The sequence below is a fragment of the Amia ocellicauda genome, chromosome 5, assembly GCF_036373705.1.
Source record: "Amia ocellicauda isolate fAmiCal2 chromosome 5, fAmiCal2.hap1, whole genome shotgun sequence".
NCBI lineage: Eukaryota > Metazoa > Chordata > Actinopteri > Amiiformes > Amiidae > Amia > Amia ocellicauda.
In genome coordinates this window covers 16,839,763-16,859,592 of record NC_089854.1, presented here as the reverse complement: position 1 = coordinate 16,859,592, position 19,830 = coordinate 16,839,763, and the positions used below count along the sequence as shown (strand labels likewise).

The window sequence follows — 19,830 nt, the reverse complement described above, 5'->3', positions numbered from 1 at the left end:
GCGCCCTGACGTCATTCCTCACCCAGGAAGTGCCACCTCAATAGTAATGGAACAATGGGAAAGTGCTTTTTGCAAACCAGATGTGTGCCTTTCCAATGTGTCTTCCTCTGCCAGGCGGGCACAGCCACTGCCTCTCATTATCTGTACTTGGCTGCTGTGCCAAAGTGAGCAACTGGGATCTATTTACGAGTTAAATCTCACTTTTGACTGTGATTGATGTAATAGCAGCTTGTCACAAGGCTCTGCTATCTGGAGTGAGATGCTAGAATTGGGTGAAGGCAGGTGTGCACCACTTCACACAAAAAAAATATTAGGCTGGATAACCTTTACACAACACATCACAGTGCCTTTGCAAATAGATGTCCAGTGTGAGGCCTGCTTTTCCTTTCGTCAGTCCCCACCCCTTCCAGAAATACCGAAATCGATCTTCCTCTGCAGTACAACACAAGCCCAGCCCTCCTCTCTCTGCTCTATGTGTGCAGGATAAAAAAAAAAAAAAAAAGATAATTTGCAAAAAGAGAATGTGACTTTGTCTCCAGATAAGATTAATAGCCCCCTGGACTCTGCAGACACCCTATTATCCCTGATCCACAGTGGTGATGGAGGGGGAGGGCTCTCTCAACCCCCCACCCCCAATCACATAATAAAGTAATCAAACTACACCAGTGTTCACTTCAAATCCAGTGCAGGAGGGCCCCAACAGCTTTTAAAAGTCTCTTTAATCCATCGCCTGAATTAGACCTAGGGAAGGGGGTGAAATCAGTCCTGCGAAGTGAAGAATTAGCTCAATTAACTGATTAAGAGCCCCTGGGGAATGAATAACTGAAAACGCTGTGGCCCTTTCAGAAGCCATTGGGAAAACGCTGCGCTGCGGTGCTGTGGCTGCTGAGTGGGATATACACTGCCGTCAGCCCAGAGAGCGATTGCAATTTACTGAAGTCCTTAATGTCGCGCAACGTGCTTTCTGCCCAAACAATGATAATCAGCCCAGATCATCAAAACGGAGAACCCTTGTCATCGAAAGCTATAGTTTGACATTACCCAATCCACAGGGTACCTTGTCAATGAACCATTCATTCATCAATCGTACATTGATATGTGGCCCTTCGCAAAAAAATTGCTGCAGAAGGCTTTGCTGGATCGAGGGATTCACAGCCGTTTATAGGCATAAGCGACATTAACAGCCGTTTAGGGCCATTGGCCACTACCCCCTTCCCCATGGCAAAATAATAATAAATACATATGCACAAATATATTTTTAATTATGATCACATTGATCAGTTTTCAATGAATTTACAGAAATCGTTTTTGAGCGCGTCGTGCCCAGGGCCGTCATGGAGTCCAACGCCATACTTATGCGCTAGATCGACCTGTGTTTAATACATATCAGCCAGGAGCTTGTTGACTGAGGCTTCAGACTACACATGATGGAAACTATGGCAAGCCAAATGATCATTTAGAGATATCTGTAATTCATTTAAAGATATCTTCAAATATTTAGAGATCTCTCTAAATCATTTAAGGATATCTGCAAATATTTCAAGATATCTCTAAATCATTTAAAGATATCTGCAAATCAATTAGAGATATCTTTAAATCATTTCAAGATATCTTATTTAAAAGTACATTTAGAGAGATCTCTAAATATTTGAAGATATCTGTAAATGAATTACAGATATCTCTAAATGATAATTTGGTTTGCCATAGGAAACCACTAAACGTATATCAATTTAAAAAATAGGATCGGCAAATGCAGGTCTACTGGATTATTTCGCAAAATAATTAATTTAGGTTAATGCACAGGTAGATGTCAGAAAGACGAAAAATTCAAAGAGAAACAAATTGCTGCTTGGAGGGTGAGAATGCTATAATAAATGGGTTACTATTTAAATTGACACTTATTTTTATTTTCAAGTTGAACTTCGAGGAGTATTTAAACATTTTTATTTAACTATTATTGTATGTTTGCACTTTGCACCTGCCTGATTTCAGGACCATTTCAATGTTAATTTAATTGAATTGTTCAGTGGGAGTACTATATATTTGATCATTTTAAAGTATGAATCTATTAATAACGTGTGTGTTACCTTGTCGGTTCTTCAGGTCAGTGTTTGTATTGTGTTACAGTTCCATACAGTGCCATCTAGTGGCCAAATGTAACGCAATTGTCCAATTGTGCTCCAGACTTTTCTTAATAAAAGATCGTGATCCTGCTGTTAACAGGTCCCCCTTTAGTCTTTACATGCATATTTGTATATTGTATGTTTATTCATACATATGTGTGCTTATACAAACGTTTACAACACGTTAGGCTTAAGCCTATATTAGTCTGATGTTGTGCCAAGGGGGGTACAGTGAGGGGGACCCCCAAATCAAATCCTGCTTAGGGTCCCTATAAGGCTGGAAACGGCCCTGGAGGTATTCATTAGCAACACGGATAAATACAGCTCAGTGCACTTGAAGTATAATAAAGGTACACTCCAAGTATACCTTATTTATTAGTTAATATAACACTTATATAGTTATTATGGGTGCACTAGCAATGGTTGTATTGCTTTATTATTATTATTATTAGCATCATCATTATCATTCCTGTGCAGCCAATCTCTGATGACGTTTCATGTTCCCAAAAACAGGAAGCAGTTCTGTCATGGATCCGTACAAACTGTCTGCCGTCATTAGATGAACCCAGAAAGCCAGCGGCAAAAATACAATGGGTGAACCTGAAGGTAAAGACGATATATAAAACTGCTTTACTCCGTAAAAAGCGAATCATTTGCCACAATGTGTAGTAATCCTGTTTACCAAACTCCATCGTCGGGAATACGAGGACGTGCAGTCAAGAGGAACTAAAGAGTATTTTCCCACGTACAGTACATTTCTCTGAAACACAGTAGACAGTGCAGGGGATCTGACTGTCTGTTTTCTCTCTCTCTCTCTCTCTCTCTCTCTCCTCTCTCTCTCTCTCTCCTCTCTCTCTCTCTCTCAGTCAAGATGGAGGAGCACTGTGGACTCCTCAGAGAGGACAATATGCCCGGTAAACCAGACCCTCTGTGGTCCACCTCTTATCCAGCGCATTGACTGTAGTGTGTGTGTTAATCCAACTACGTGTCAGTCTGTGCGTATTGCTATTAACTTCTCTTTCTTTCTCTGTGGGACTGTATTATTATTATTATTATTATTATTTCTTAACTGTAGACAGCAGAGGTGTGTATAGACTGATGTATGGATGACAACATAAATTGCCAATGCCAATAATCTGTGAGCAAAAAGGGAACTTGCATATTTATAATATTTTTTGGGAAGAATATGCACTGCATTCTGCAGCAGACTCCCATTAGCAGACTGGAGCTGCCCTTTAAGAGAGTGCTCCTAATCTCAGCTCGTTACCTGTATAAAAGACACCTGGGAGCCAGAGATCTTGCTGATTGATAGGGGATCAAATACTTATTTCACTCATTAACATGCAAATCAATTTATAACTTTTTTGAAATGCGTTTTTCTGGATTTTCTTGTTGTTATTCTGTCTCTCACTGTTAAAATACACCTACCATTAAAATTACAGACTGATCATTTCTTTGTCAGTGGGCAAACGTACAAAATCAGCAGGGGATCAAATACTTTTTTCCCTCACTGTAGAAGTATGTGGCTGCATTAGTAACCCTCTGTATTATTTTGTTTTGTGTGCACTTGCACTCAATCATTACCAATGCACCTTCGTTTTTTTCAGTGTATATTTACTTAATATCTACTGCTTTTACTTTTTGTAAAATAACTAAAACTGGTAGATTAATATGTGTGGCACTTATGTTTTAAGACAAAAAACAATACAGTGGTATCAATCTACCATGAGCACAATTTCTTTATTTTTGAGAATTTACAGCTTTCTTTTGCCAACTTTATGAAGTATTTAAATTGTCGGAGTGTTCAATATGAATGATTGTGGCCATTTCTCCATTTCATACAGGAGATACCGGTAAACAAAATGCCTTCCCCCCCCGCATGTTCAACAAACACGTCCATTGCTGACCACAATCACAACAGCACAGACTTACAGTTTCTGTCATCTTCCTCATGCTCCCAGAGTGCTGCACAGCTGCATAAACAGTCATCATAACATTGACATCTCATCCGTGAAGTGCAGATTTTTGCAGTTCTGCATGGATCTGCGCAGCTCCAACCAATGGGAGAGGAAGATTCTGCAGTTCTGCGCATAACTGTGAAAATCTGCGAACAAGAACCAAACCTAAAACATGACTATTCAGAAAAGTGCCAGTCAATTTAGACAATTTAGGGGCGGGCTGGCAAAAAAAAAGACAAACAAACAAACAAACAAAAAACGCAGATAGTCGCTCACTTGGTGTGCCCACCTATACGGTTCTGCGTGCCACTCTGGGCACGGTGCCACAGGTTCACCATCCCTGCTCTAGAATGTCATTGTATGCTGTAACGTTAAAATGTCCCTTCAGTGGAACTAAGGGGCCGAGCATGAACCATGAAAAGCAGCCCCAGACCATTATTCCTTCTCCACCAAACTTTACAGTTGGCACTATGCATTTGGGCAGGTAGCGTTCTCCTGGCATCCGCCAAACCCAGATTCATCTGTCAGACTGCCAGATGGTGAAGCATGATTCATCCAGAGTCCAATGGTGGTGATTTAAAATGTAAAAGCAATAAACGTGATAAAAATCAATAAAATGAAACACTGCAATGTTTCGACGTGAAACCCAGAACAGAAGAACACAGCCCAACTCACCAGCCCAGATATCCTCTCTGTATTTCTTACTCACCTAATATTATCACTCAGTAGCTGCTTTTGTGTAGTACAATCCAGGCACAAGAATCATACACCTGTCAGCTTAGTTTTCAACTCTTTCACATAAGAAAGGCACGTTCTCCTAGCCTAGGTGTCCTTGTACAGCATTGCCCCTTTGTGTAAGGCTGAGTCCTGTTTTGAAAAGACGCCGTGCTCCTCTTCCTGTGGCAGGTAAGGGCAGCAAGACCATTGAGCACATAGTGCATCAGGTCTCCAGGGCAGCAGATCAGCAGCGATGACGTATGCAAGGTGATAAAAGAGGGGATCACATTATACGCAATAACAAAAATAAACAGTCACATACACAGCTATAGGAAGTGAATACACTAATCGAAGTGCAGTCAGGGAAAATTAAATGTGTAACTAAATCAGTCACCTTGTAACATGTATTACCGTCTCTCTCTCTCCCTCTCTGTGTCTCAGTGGCTCTGAAGGCCGTGTCAGTGGAGGTGACAGTGCGAGGCTGGCTGGCTGAGTTCTCCTTCACCCTGGAGTACGAGAGCAGGGAGCCCCGCCCCGCTGATGTGTTCTTCCTGTTCCCCACGGAGGGCAACTGTGTGGTCACTCACTTCCTGGCCAAGATTGGGAAGACGGAGATGGAGTTTGCCCTTGAAGAACAATTCAAGGTGAGGCTGCGCTCTGCCCCACACTGAAGCCAGTTGCACTAAAAAGAAAACTTTAAGGATCTAATAACCAATAAAAATGTCCACTTTTCCCAAGAATGAACACTGTAAAAAATAAAATAATATATAATCATATTAATAAGTAGATGTCCAATAATAAATGCCTCTAGATGTCTCCATATGTTTCTTCATTCTGCTGGGCTTCCACTGTGTTATTTCTTTCTCAGGCCACAGGACTTTACAGGTATAATGCGCATAATGGCTTGCACCTGTGCAAGAATCAGGAAGGCCCTGACCTGTTCCGGCTCAGTCTGGGCAGCCTGGCCCCTGGGGGGATCGCCTCTATCCGTCTGTCCTGCATCACCGAGCTGTCTGTCCAGCGGGGGGCTGTGCAGCTCAGTCTGCCCACTATCATCAGCTCCCGCTGCCCCCCTCCAGGTGAGAGCGCTGGCCTGCAGCAGTCCTCAAGACCTGGGTCTGCCAAGGGCTCTGATAACACCCCAGATCCAGACATACACTAACACTTAACATTCTCCAAAGTTCAGGGATTTACTTATGAGTAAGGCCAGAAAACTGGTTATTATAGTTACTGTAATGCTTACAGATTGTGTATTTACACTGGATTGTTGCACAAAGCCTCCTGTCCTTACTCATGTTACATTTTTGGAAAATCAGGCCCACTGACTCTTAGTCAGTCAATGCCTGAACACCAGCTAGTGGACCGTTGCTGTTTGTTTGGAATCGACAGTTATTATCTTGATTGTTCATATTGTATTTCCTGTAATAAAACAGGCATTATAGCATTTCCCCCTTTCCAAAAACAGTCGTATTAATTTCATAGAGATGGGACATTCATTCCTATGGGCATTTCTGCCTCTTCTGCAATTCTGTATAGTCTCAGAACCAAGTGCTGCTTTATTAGTCGGCACTACATTTGTTTCCTCAATTTTCAGTGAGGACCTCAGGTTTCTGTTTCATTGTTTACCTCCAGTTAGTCCTTACAGTTGACTTTCTACATACCGTTCAGGATTTTGAATGCTTGAATGACATCTCCTCTTTTCCAGACTGTAGAGCTTCAGTCCCTTTAAGCTGACTGTATAGGCTATGGCTGTGAGATTACTCTATTCCCCCTTTCTTTGAACACTTTCTTGTCCTGTGGTGTCCTTTTGTGTAATGTTGATGGAGCTGAACACAGTTTTACAGATGATGTCGTTCTGAGTTACACATTACAGTGTTTACTCTCTGCCACCCTCTGCCCGGGTCCCTTGCGCCCTCTCTCAGACTCTGACAGTGTGCCAGCTGAGCCCTCTGCCTCTGGTGGGGGGGTGCCCTCCAGCCTGTCTCTCAGTGCCCACATCATCTTCCCCAGCGGCATTGACACAGTGCGGGCCAACTGCCCCCTCAGCCCCCTGGAATACCTCACCCCCGACCACACACAGGCCAGGGTAAGCATCGCCTCTCAGCTGCAGAGTCAGTTAGAGCATGTCAGTGTCTGTCACTTACCTCTGGTGTATTCTGTGTAAGAAAGCACCCAAACCTTAGTATACAATGTCTGTGTGTCTGTTTCTCTCTTTCTTTACTGCAGTCTTTCTGTCTCTGTTACCTCTGGCATTTTCCACAGATGGACAGTGCAGAGATCTTCCTGTCTGTCTATCCATCTGTCTGTCCCTCTTTCATATTCCACATAGGACAGAACACAAACATTGTCTCGTCTCTGCTTCTCTCTGTCTCTGCTGTAGTACCTTATACAGGACAACTTAACAGTTCTCTCTCTCTCTCTCCTGCTCTCTCTCTCTCTGTCTCTCTCTCCCTCCCTCCCTCTCAGGTCAGTCTGTGTCCAGGTCAGCAGTTCAACCAGAAGGTGGAGCTATTGATATACTATAGAAACCCCCACCAACCCACTGTAACTGTGGAGGCGGGGCTCTCACTGGATGAGAGCCAAAAAGGTTTGTTTGCCACTCAGGTAATTTGTCATATATTTGAATTAGCAATTAAGCTTAATTAACTGTGACTAGTATGCAAGGAATGCAATAGAACATAATGCAGCAAATGCATGAGTTCCAATCATTTATGAATGACCTAACAGTTCCACTTTACATAGTGGAGGGTGTTGTATTGCAGTGCTGGTGATAACAGTTTATAACAGGGGTGTCAGGCTCCAGTGCCAGGGTCTCAGTGTCTGCTGGTTTTTGTGCCAACAAGAGTTCTCAGTTTTTCAATCAATATAACTATTTTCTCAGGTAGCCTTATCTCACACTTTTACATTTTAATTGTATAGCTGATAACTTAAAATATGTTGACTACTCAAAAGCTCAGGAGCTGGGCTTGACCAAAAACGTGATTATCATAATCTTGGTTCCCCGAAAAAGAAAGTCAACCATTACCGAATGGGAAGAGCCTTCTGACCTGCTAATCAAGAGCTGGACCAGAAGACACCACAGCCCTCCAGGACTGCAGGCTGACACCCCCACTTTATAACTTGCAAAGCGGAGAGATGGGTAGGAGGCTGTACAGAAGCACAATTAGGGTTTCTCTCTGGGCCCAAAAGTCCAGACCACTTTGAGACAGGACAGGTTGGTTAAAATGGCCCCTGAAGCGAAATAAACAAACAGACACTTAGATGCTTACAGTCCATCTAAAGTTGAGCTGTGTCAGAGTGCCTGAAGGTGATCTGCAAGAGTGTAGGCCTGATCCCACGCTGCTCTGAATGCTAAAACCCCTTAACTTTTGTGTAACATCTGTGTAATGAGTGAAATGACTGTTGCCAAGTGTTTGGTGTGGGTGTCGAATGGCAGGTGAAAGTGTTCCTTGTCACCAAACTGATGCATCATTCCTGTTTCCTCCAGATGTTCCAGAAGAGAAAAAAACTCCGTATCCCTATCAAATGGTGAAGTGTGCGTTGCGATCATGTGCAAAGCTGTTCCGTGGCCCTGTGGAAAATCTGCATAAGCAAAGGGGTTTATTGCAAAATACACAAAAATGTAAAGCATTTTTTATGTGTCTTTTGAAGTGTCACCCTTGCCTTACTGGATACAAAATAATTGTATAGGATTCATTCTCTTAATCAGTAGCAAAATATTTTTTTAATCATATTGGAGACATGTTTTAGCCATGTCTATCCTTAGACATTTGATAGAGTTAAATTTAAGTTTATTTTCTGATTATTAGTTTTTACAGTGGAATATAGCATTATTTTTTGTTTGTAATCTCCCAAGTTGATCATCCACCACAGAAAAGGTTAGTTTAGATCATATCAGTCTCACACAGAAAAGGATGTTCCCTCTCCATCTACCCTATTCAAGGAAGAAACACACAAACCAAAACACAACGTAAGAGAGCATTTCTCTCTATTCTCTCTTTTTCTCACAGACTCGTTGATGAAAGACCCAGTGGTCATGCTCGGTCTTTTCCCAGAATTCCCTCCAGAGGTGTTGTCATCCCAGTCTTCCTGTGGAGAGTTCCTTTTTCTTCTGGATTGCTCAGGCAGCATGGGGCTACCTATGGGCAGTCAGAAAAGAGGCCGGAGGCGCCTGGAGTGTGCCAAGGTAGGGAGAGGGAGGGAGTGGGAGGTGGTCTTTAAAGACAGAGGACCCTGTCTTTAAGGACACTTACTCTCCCACCTGGTTGACAGAAGGGTTGATGGACAGTGTATTAACATCCCCCTTCTCTCTCTCTTTCTTCTCTCTTTCCTTCTGTCCCTCTCACTCTCTCTCCAGGATGTTCTCCAACTCCTCTTAAGGAGCCTGCCTGTTGGCTGCTACTTCAATGTCTGCATGTTCGGGATGGAACACAAGTCGGTCTTCCCGTGAGTAAGCAGACAGGCCACGCTTCGGTATATAAATGTATTCTGCAAATATCTGCTTCCTCTGTGGATTAACTTTTGTTGTAATGTGCCTCAAGTGTAGGTTTCCCATGCTTTTGACTATAGTCAAAAGCTACTGTAGTGTAGTGTAGTGTACTGTAGTCCCAAGTGTCCTCTACCTTCATTTTAAACTGTTACTGTATTAAAATGGTGACACTCTTTGGTTTCATGCAAACTGCTCATTAAACTGTACTTCTTCGTGACTGATATAGTTTCAAAGCTTTGCCTAGCACTCAGTTCAGTCTGAAGCAGGGGTGGACTGGGACCAAGAAACAGACCTGGACTCGTGGGGGGCGGCTGCTGATGAAGTGTGGTCTGGTGGGGGGTGGGGATGCTGGCAAAGGATGGTCCGGGGGGGTATGCCGGTGAATTGTGGTTTGGAAATCCACACGGGACGACTGGCCCACCAAACTAAAAAAGGGTCTGGCCCGTCTAGCATTTGCCAGAATTGCCCGATGGCCAGTCCTGCCTATGGTCGGAAGTGATCTTTGTAACGATGCAAGTTAACTGATCTTGATTTCTTTACCTTACTCTGCGCAGTATAGTAAGTCTGCTGTATGTTGTGCTGTAGCTCAGTGTTTGTCAACCCTGGTTCTGGGACACCACTGTCCTGCTGGTTTCAACCAAGCTCTTGGGTACTCAAATCAAATCTTAATTGAAGTCATAAATTATTTTATAACGTTGACTTTTGCAATTTCTTAGCTTACAAACTCTGGAGAATTCAAGTGCTTTGTATAGTTTTATAATTCACTTGAAACCTCAGATTATCCAAATGATTAGTCTAATTTATGCTTCAGGTAAGTCAATGAGAGCTCGTTTTGAACAAAAATCAGCAGGACAGTGTGGCCCCCAGGACCAGGCCTTACCTCAGCACTCTCTCTGTGTGCCGGTCTGTCAGTGAGAGTGTGCGGTACTGCCAGGACACTATGGACATCGCCATCACCATGATACAGGAGATGGAGGCCAATATGAAAGACACTATGATTCTCCTACCCCTCTGGAAGATCCACAACAAGCCCTGCCTACCAGCACACCCCCGCCAGGTACACAGGCCTCAGACACTGCACTCTGACTTTCCATTTAACATTTCTGCACTGGAAATTGGCGAGCCTTATGCAGAATTAGCAGAGAGGGATTCTCTCTCTCTCTCTCTCTCTCTCTTGCCTTTCATCCCTTTACATGCTACCTGTTCCATTTTCTTTCCAATCTATCTACATCGTCATTCCATTCTCCCTTCTTCCCCCTCAATCCGATCCTGCAGGTATTTCTGTTAACAGATGGAGGAATCACATGGGACAGCATGAGAGGGACAGCATTTGTGAAGAGGAACGCTCTCTCACACAGGTAAGCCAGTGTCTCCCTCTCTCTCTTTTCAAGGATCAACCAGGGGGTTTGGAGATCTATGGCTAAGGACTTATCACAGCTGACAATAGGACTGGAGGAGCTCAAGGGATTTGGGGCTCCTTCATGTTCAGGGTTCCCCTTGCAGGACTAGCGGGCTTGTGTCTTAATCAACCACATCCACTGACCTTTTTAGTCATGGAATTTCTCAAATTGCTCTTCTTTGATCTTTCCAGAGGGCAGCAATATATATATATATATATATATATATATATATATATATATACACAGTGCATCTGGAAAGTATTCACAGCGCTTCACTTTTTCCACATTTTGTTATGTTACAGCCTTATTCCAAAATGGATTAAATTCATTATTTTCCTCAAAATTCTACAAACAATACCCCGTAATGACAACGTGAAAGAAGTTTGTTTGAAATCTTTGCAAATTTATTAAAAATAAAAAACAAAAAAAGCACAGCCTTTGCCATGACACTCAAAATTGAGCTCTGGTGCATAGTGTTTCCACTGATCATCCTTGAGATGTTTCTACAACTTGATTGGAGTCCACCTGTGGTAAATTCAGTGGATTGGACATGATTTGGAAAGGCACACACCTGTCTACATAAGGTCCCACAGTTAACAGTGCATGTCAGAGCACAAACCAAGCCATGAAGTCCAAGGAATTGTCTGTAGACCTACGAGACAGGATTGTATTGAGGCACAGATCTGGGGAAGGGTACAGAATTATTTCTGCAGCATTGAAGGTCCCAATAAGCACAGTGGCCTCCATCATCCGTAAATGGAAGAAGTTTGGAACCACCAGGACTCTTCCTAGAGTTGGCCGCCCGGCCAAACTGAGCGATTGGGGAGAAGGGCCTTAGTCAGGGAGGTGACCAAGAACCCAATGGTCACACTGACAGAGCTCCAGCGTGTCTCTGTGGAGAGAGGAGAACCTTCCAGAAGAACAACCATCTCTGCAGCACTCCACCAATCAGGCCTGTATGGTAGAGTGGCCAGACGGAAGCCACTCCTCAGTAAAAGGCACATGACAGCCTGCCTGGAGTTTGCCAAAAGGCACCTGAAGGACTCTCGGACCATGAGAAACAAAAGATTGAACTCTTTGGCCTGAATGGCAAGCGTCATGTCTGGAGGAAACCAGGCACCGCTCATCACCTGGCCAATACCATCCCTACAGTGAAGCATGGTGGTGGCAGCATCATTCTGTGGGGATGTTTTCAGCGGCAGGAACTGGGAGACTAGTTGGGATCGAGGGAAAGATGAATGCAGCAACGTACAGAGACATCCTTGATGAAAGCCTGCTCCAGAGCGCTCTGGACCTCCGACTGGGGCGAAGGTTCATCTTGCAACAGGACAATGACCCTAAGAACACAGCCAAGATAACAATGGAGTGGCTACAGGACAACTCTGTGAATGTCCTTGAGTGGCCCAGCCAGAGCCCAGACTTTCCCCATCCAACCTGATAGAGCTTGAGAGGTCCTGCAAAGAAGAATGGGAGAAACTGCCCAAAAATAGGTGTGCCAAGCTTGTAGCATCATACTCAAAAAGACTTGAGGCTGTAATTGGTGCCAAAAGTGTTTCAACAAAGTATTGAGCAAAGGCTGTGAATACTTATGTACATGTGCTTTTTTTGTTTTTTTATTTTTAATCAATTTGCAAAGATTTCAAACAAACTTCTTTCACGTTGTCATTATGGGATATTGTTTGTAGAATTTTGAGGAAAATAATTTAATCCATTTTGGAATAAGGCTGTAACATAACAAAGTCGAAAAATTGAAGCGCTGTGAATACTTTCCGGATGCAGTGTGTGTGTATGTGTGTGTGTGTATATATATCGAACTTAATAATTCGTATTTGAACACAGGACTCTATATTGTACTACTGAATAGTGCCTTATAAAATGTCCTTTGACATGGCCAGTTATCTGAGCTTTATTGCTGTATTACTAGCTTGTGTGTCGCAGTCTGTTGTGTCTCGCACTGTTCTGTATCGTGTGCCTGTGTGCTGTTGTGTTCAGGTGCTTCACCTTTGGCATCGGGGAGGGGTCCGCCAGTGCGATGGTCACAGACCTGGCCAAGGAGGCGTCCGGACTGTCCCAGATCATCACTGAGACGGATCGACTGCTGCCCAAGGTCAGAGCCACAGAGCCAACTCCTGTGACCTGTTTATTATTGTTTATTTCTACCCACATTTTTGATCAAATAATACAAAATGCCACATGATTTGACTGTGTTCTTTCATTTTAATTGGACCCAATTTTAAAATCATTAAATAAATTTAACCTGAAAATCAGAACAAGGTTGCAATAAGCCATTAGTTGGAATGAAAAGCAGCAGACACAGGGTTCCTCTGGAAGTAAAGCACGGGAATATTGCATTGTAGTGCCAGGATTGTCTTTCAGTTCACCAAGCTCTGTTGTACTTTTCTGTGGAATTCTTCAAAGATGATCTGCTTTTCCATTTAGAGATTCAGGGCTAGACCAGATCAAAGCTTTTACCTACTAGCGAAGCGCAATGTACAACCCCGTACCCCACTGCAGTATGATTTATTGTTAAGTCAGTTATAACTATTTGTAAATCGATTTGTGATACGGTTTTTAATTTGCCATTCGTGGGTTGGTCAAAGTTTTGATTTGGTCTCGGCCTTAGTGTTGTGTTTGTAAACCTGTCAGTCATTATCTCCGTGTCTCTTTAAGGGGGTGGTTAGGATGTATGTAATGTAAGATGGCAAAAATCAATACAATTACAAAATGGTAATTGTATTGGTGTTAGTAGAGCTCTGGACCAAAATAACTCTCTTGCTTTCTTTCTTTATCACATTCAAACTCTAAAAGGTTTAGGAACAGTATATACACCGGTGAACACCCCTCTCCTCTCTCCTTTCTCCTCTCTCCTCTTTCTTGGTGTCTCTCCCTCTCCCTCAGGTGGTCCAGTCCCTGCGCTTAGCTCTGCAGCCTGCTGTGCAGGAGATCTCTGTGCGCTGGGACGTCCCACCTGGGCTGGAGGTGACCCCCCTGACCCCCCAGCCCTTTGCGGTATTCCCCGGTCACAGGACCCTGCTGTACGCCCAGCTCAGAGGCCAGGTCAGCACACAGAGAGCAATCTGAGCATCCCGTACACATACAGACAGACTCGGACACACCGAGGTACACGTGCACACAGACACACATTCAGTCCCTGTAGTCCAGACATCGCTAGCCCTGCACCTGGGCTGCTACAGAAGTACTGCCATGGTTTGTGGACACAAAGCTGCTCTTTCTGTGTTAGAGCAACTGGCCTAGTGCTTAAGCCAAGATACAAATTATTTCAGACGATATCAATTTCTGATTCCAAATCATAAAAGAAGAAAATCTCTCTCTCTCTCTCTCTCTCTCTCTCTCTCTCTCTCTCTCTCTCTCTCTCTCTCTCTCTCTCTCTCTCTCTCTCTCTCTCTCTCTCTCTCTCTCTCTCTCTCTCTCTCTCTCTCAGTGTGATAGCGCTGCAGTGGGCTCAGCTCATATTCAGTACACTCTGGGAGGGCAGTCCTTCACGAAAGAAGTGAGCTTCAGTCTCAAGCCTCAGAAGGACTCTGGGTAAGACTGAGCAGCTGATCATTTGTCCATGCAGTGCTGTTCCTGAAAAAGAGAGAGAGAGACAGATGATCAGGGTTATCTGATTGGTAATAGACCGTGAGTTGTACAAACACATACAGTGGAGACCCAATAGTGAAAGTCTGTATTGCATGTTGTACATGTAACTGCACTCTTCTGAAGAAGCCCTTCCTGAGAGAGAGACAGAGAGACAGAGAGAAGTCCTGTGAGGAGCTCCAGGCTCTCAGTGTGGTGTTTATGGTTGGATTCCTCTCAGGCTGGCTCTGCATAGACTCCACGCTCGCGCTGTGATTCGCTCCATGGAGAAGCAGCATGACTACTGGAGTGACTATTTCAGAGATCAAAGGAAGGTGCAGGAGCTGGTGGGGCTGAGCTTTGACTCTGGAGTGGCCTGTGTGATCACTGACTACATCACCGTCCAACGAGACACCAAGAAACCCGTGGAAGGGTTGTCACCCATCAAAACTTTTCAGTCCTATGCCCGCTGGACATGTGAGTGTCTCTGAGTGTCTGGGTCTTTTTTAAGGTTCAGGTGATGTTGTCCATTATCCATAAGTTTTCTTCAGCTTTTCCTGTTTTTTCCAGGTGAAGGAGTCGCGTGTTCTTTTGAAGAGAAGGTGGAAGGTACGTTTCAGTTTTTTTCCAGTTTTGTAACGGACACATTTGTAAGGTGTTACAATATCTTCACGGGGGCTGCATAGAACAAATGCCTGTAAACTCAACAAATACTGACTAGTCAATCCTGCCTTATTGCCCCAAAAAAGACCCGCAAGACAGAGGCAGATACGTTCCCAGTGTTTTAAAGCCTGTTGTAACTAACAAGGGCGCTGCTCATTCTTGCAGGCTTGTTACACATGTACAAGGGTGACACATAGTGGTCAGAACACAGTACAGCACCAACAGCTAGAAATGTAAATGAAGCAAAAATTCATGAAACGTGTTACTGTATTAGTCTCTGTATTTGTGCCTTTTCTGAACTCACAGTTCACCAAATCAGAATCTCTGCCTTATCATCACTGTGCTTTAATGCGAGTGAGAATTGTAATCGCACTGCTGGAGTCTCCAGGAATTGATTGTCTCCAGAATGCAATAAATTAATTTAGGGAGAATTGGAGGGAAGTATTTTTCAGTAGACATGAAGCCAAACTGCACTTTAAAGTGTATGAAGAAAGTCTGTTAAAACATAACCTTACTTACACTAATTGAGAAGTTGGTCTTGGCTTGATCTGGGGATCAGACTGTTGTTAGGGCTCGTATTGGGTATGTGGGTAGGTTATCAGTGTAATAATGTTAATGCTGTTTGACTATAGTATTAATTTGTCTTTTTGTGTGTTTCCTTCAGACTGGCTGCCAGATGAAGGTAAGATATTTTTCTGTCTGTTTCCTAAGTCACCATAAGTGATCAAAAGTAAAAACAGCAAATTCAATGGCGATTCTGTGTGGCTTGAAAATGTGACAACTAGAGCCCCACTTTGGCAGGTTTTATAGGATTATGTAAATCATCAATCCTGAAATATATGAAGCATGTGGGCAATTGACTCATTAAGCACAATAAGTGAATCAAATACTTAGCTTTTTATGAAACGGAAGACTGCCCTGGGCTCTATGCCATTCTTGTCTAGGGTCTGGTAATTGTTACGACCCCACGCGGCTGGTTTAGGAGTATAAGGGGTGCATAACATGAAACACACAAACAGCAATAGTGGGAGAGTGAGATGAGTGTGATAACAAACACTAAGAGGCAAAACTCAAGTACAAAGTACGACGGGCTTTATTTACAAAGGGGAGGTGTATATACAGCTATATACAACGTTAAGATCAGACGTGACAATGTTAAGTCAAAACAATACATTCAGGGGAAAATGACTTGGACACTACAACAAATCAAATCCTTATCTAAGCTAGTCTAGAAAGGGGATACGCTTCCTTGTATTACTTGGCAGACCCAAACTAATTACACTAACTAAACTGTCTAATGCACACAACTAATACAGAGGGGAGACCATCGCCCCTACCTAAATACCAAGTGTGCTATACAAAGATTATACCTATGTCAAAAAGTGTAATAGTATGTGCGTGGGACCATTTATGTAATTTACATCATCGGTCAAATTTTGTTTACCTTTGTTTACCTCCCAAACAGATACTCTAAAATCCAAAGTGAGGAATAATTTTGTTGTTTTTCTAAATGAAAGCGGAAAGCATCTTGATCAATAAAACGTGATTTGCAAGTTATGCTGAACAGAAATGAACTACACTTGAAATGAAACCAATCTTTCCATGCACTTGAGAAGACACCATTCTATTGACGTGGAGTGTACTTCTGCAAAGCAAACCAACAACCTCCAGCTGCTGCATCTTTCGTTTCAAATTCATTTACTGCCTTTTTCCAACAAAAACGTGGTCAAAATGCTACACAGGCTATTATATCAATGCCTTGACGTAAAATTGTATTTCCAAATTCAAATGAATATTTTTGTTCAACCTGAGCCCTTATTTACCTGATTTGAATTAAGTATTCGCTTAATTGGACATTTCTAACCAGTCCAGTCCTCGCATAACCAGTGTCTGTTGGGTTTCTGTTCCAGCTGATTTCTTAATTAATTGAAACTTGAATTAAACTAATAATATACAGTATACAGTAGAGGTACGTAATGATCATCGTCAAGCCAAGGGTACACAACACTAATCGTATCGCAGTCCATGTATCGAGGTATGTATCGCATCATCATGAAGCTAAACGTACACACGTAGTAACAGGCTTGTACTGCAGCACCATTTCTGTCCCTGGGATTTATCCCTTGGGATCCTGGACACATGACAAAGGTGGTCAGTCCAAAATGCTCATTTTAGTGTCTAGCAGCCAAACGATCCCAGAATTCCCCCAGTTTCCTGAAGGAACCCTATATTTCAGCTGTAACTAAGCAGCTCAGCAGTTTGTTCCACGTGGCTGGGTAGCTTGTTCCAGACCCCTGCCACCTTTTGTGTAGCGTAATACTGCCTCTTACCTTTCCCCATGTGGTGCACCTTGGCTTGGTTTACACCCGTGACCTCTGCTCTCACGCTTTCCTTTCTCACTGATGGTCTTTCCGTAGCAGTGAAAGGCACTGACCTGTCTCCGCTCTCCTCAGCTGCCCGGGCGGAAGAGAGCTCCCTGCTGAAGCTCGTCACTCTTCAGAAGGCCGATGGCTCCTGGACCGTGGACGGCGCCCTGGTCTCTGTGTTGGGGAAAACTGACAAGGAAGTGATCAGAGGGATGCCTGAAAAGGTGCTCCTCAAACGCTGGAGAGTAAGTGGTGTTTTTTGGGGGGGATAAATCGCCCCAGGGGTTTCATTAGGGGCTGCCCTGCCACAGGCGAATGGTGTTCTGGGTGGGGGGGGGAGAGTGCTGGCAACCGGTTGCTGAGTTCTGGATCATGGTTGACCTTCAGTCACCCATCCCCCTCCCCCCACACTCCCTCTTTTGTGTCCCCTCTGCAGACACAGAGCCAGGCAGCCTGGGCCACGGTGCTGGTTCTGCTGTGGCTGCACGCATTCCAGCTGGATTCCAGAGATGAGTGGGAGCTGATGGCCACCAAAGCAGCGTCCTGGATCAGAGCACGGCCAGGTAAAGGGAGGCGGGATGCCTGCCGGGAAAACTCCCCACTGGATCACAGGGTGCTCTTACCGGGGTAGCAGTCTTGAATGCTCAGTTAAGCATGTGTTCAGGCTAGAGGGTGGCAGGCTGGTTATTTTAACACCAGGAATGCTGGGCAGCGGGCCAGCGCCTGTGAGATCTGCGGAGTGGTCAGTGAGCGCTGCATCAGTGCTCCCCACGATGCTCACACTCTGCTCGCTGGCTGTGTGCGCCCAGGAACTACAGAGTGAAAATAAGGAGACGGCTGCATCCACAGCGTGTGCTTTTAAACCACCTTAGGTTCAGTGTGCTGCAGCGCTGGACATCAGAGTACAATCCAGGAGCCGGTTGCGTAAAAGTGTATTAGACATGTCAAAACTACTGGACTAATTTTAAATTTGATACTTAGACTAGTCTAATGCAAGTTAGTCAGTTGCATAAACATTAATTCTGACAAAGACTTTAACCTCCTCACCAGGCATGTGCACAGATAGACCCCAGGTGGTGCTTGCCCTTGCCCTGCCCTTTTTCCCTTAGACTCAAGAAGTGCCCTTTATCCCGATCACCCCCCCCTGGACCGCACTCCGTCATCATACCAAGACAAGGACTTAGTTTATGTTTAAGCAACTGGTCCCACACTGTATGTCCCTGTGATTGATTGACTCTGTGTGCCTTCAGTAGTGCCGGATGTGTCCCGCTGTGTCAGTCCAGTAGTGTGCACTGTGTGTGTTGATGGGGGGTCGTGGTGACTGTGTATTGATGCTCCTGTGTGTGTTTGTGCTGTGTGTTTCAGGGCTCAGCATGACACAGTATTTGGAGGCTGGGAACTCTCTGCTGGGCTGCCAGGTGAAGCCACAGACACTGGGACTGTGAGGCAGAAGTGACCACTGCCTGGCACAGAGCGGGGAGGACACACACACACACACACACACACACACACACACACACACACACACACACACACACACACACACACACACACAAAATAACACCCTCCTGACCATGAAGTGCCCTTATATACTGTGGAATAAGACTGTCTGACCTGATCGACCAGGTTTAACCGGTAACTACTGCCAAATCAACCTCTCCCTTCATTGACTATGTTCTGTGCTTTGAAACATAACTACAGTATGTTCCCAGTCAGAGCCGGTTTTAGCCCATTGGGGGCCCAAAGCAGGAATATCTTGTGCCCCCCCTCCCCTATATACATGATTTGACAGGACAGGCAGTTTTTATTTATATCTATTTGTATATATATATATATATATATATATATATATATATATATATATATATATATATATATATCTGTCCTTCTATCTATATATTTATATATATTGTGAGCTGGCACCCAGGAGGTAGGAGGCACAATCAGAATTAAACTTTAAAAATAAAGCACTTTATTTACAAAAACCCAAACAAAACCACCAGCACATGGGACTGAAAATGTACTAAAAATGATAAGAACAGTCAAAGTTTATATTTTTATCTATTTCTGTAAATATCTGTCCTTCTATCTATATATTCATATATATTGTGGGCACATGGGACTGAAATACTTACACTCAAGGATGTGGTGGGTAGGTCTCTGGATCTCAATCCCTGGGTTCCTCATTGTTCTGTTCCCTACATTGCTCTACCTGTAGTCCCAGCACTGTTTAATGTGTGTGTTTGTAAGTAACCCTTAAGAAAACCAAGTAGTTCTGACAGCAAAGCTATTCTCTGTGTACAGAGACTCCTGATCAAAACTAGCTGAAGTTTTTATTACTGGATTACACCAATAAACCTGGAAAGAGCAACTTCCAAAACAAATAAATGTGTGTCCTGCTAAATCACATTGAAAGAAGTATGACCCCCAGCTCTTTAGTCCTATACATGTTACCTGTTAATTTGGAAGGTTTGTTTGTTGTATTTGTGTTTGTTTTGCTGTAATATCTAATAAAATAACTAATAATAATCTGAA

General features: G+C 43.7%; 1 protein-coding gene across 4 annotated transcripts; it reads left to right on the top strand.

Annotated features, from left to right (window-relative positions):
* Window positions 1-2,639: 2,639 nt before the first annotated feature.
* LOC136749590 (von Willebrand factor A domain-containing protein 5A) lies at window positions 2,640-19,830 on the top strand. 4 transcript variants are annotated; one of them, XM_066704014.1, is made up of 20 exons: window positions 2,640-2,729; window positions 2,990-3,037; window positions 5,240-5,442; window positions 5,667-5,877; window positions 6,721-6,884; window positions 7,265-7,385; window positions 8,286-8,420; window positions 8,809-8,984; window positions 9,156-9,244; window positions 10,200-10,344; window positions 10,563-10,645; window positions 12,680-12,794; window positions 13,586-13,744; window positions 14,130-14,233; window positions 14,589-14,743; window positions 14,837-14,875; window positions 15,594-15,611; window positions 17,383-17,540; window positions 17,732-17,858; window positions 18,661-19,830. In XM_066704014.1, exons 1-20 carry the CDS (start codon window positions 2,714-2,716, stop codon window positions 18,738-18,740), a joined length of 2,346 nt encoding a protein of 781 aa, XP_066560111.1. In that variant the 5' UTR covers window positions 2,640-2,713; the 3' UTR covers window positions 18,741-19,830. The 4 variants fall into 4 exon arrangements, with proteins under 4 accessions (XP_066560111.1, XP_066560110.1, XP_066560113.1 ...); XM_066704013.1 differs by having other exon boundaries at window positions 14,508-14,743; XM_066704016.1 differs by lacking the exon at window positions 8,286-8,420 and having other exon boundaries at window positions 14,508-14,743.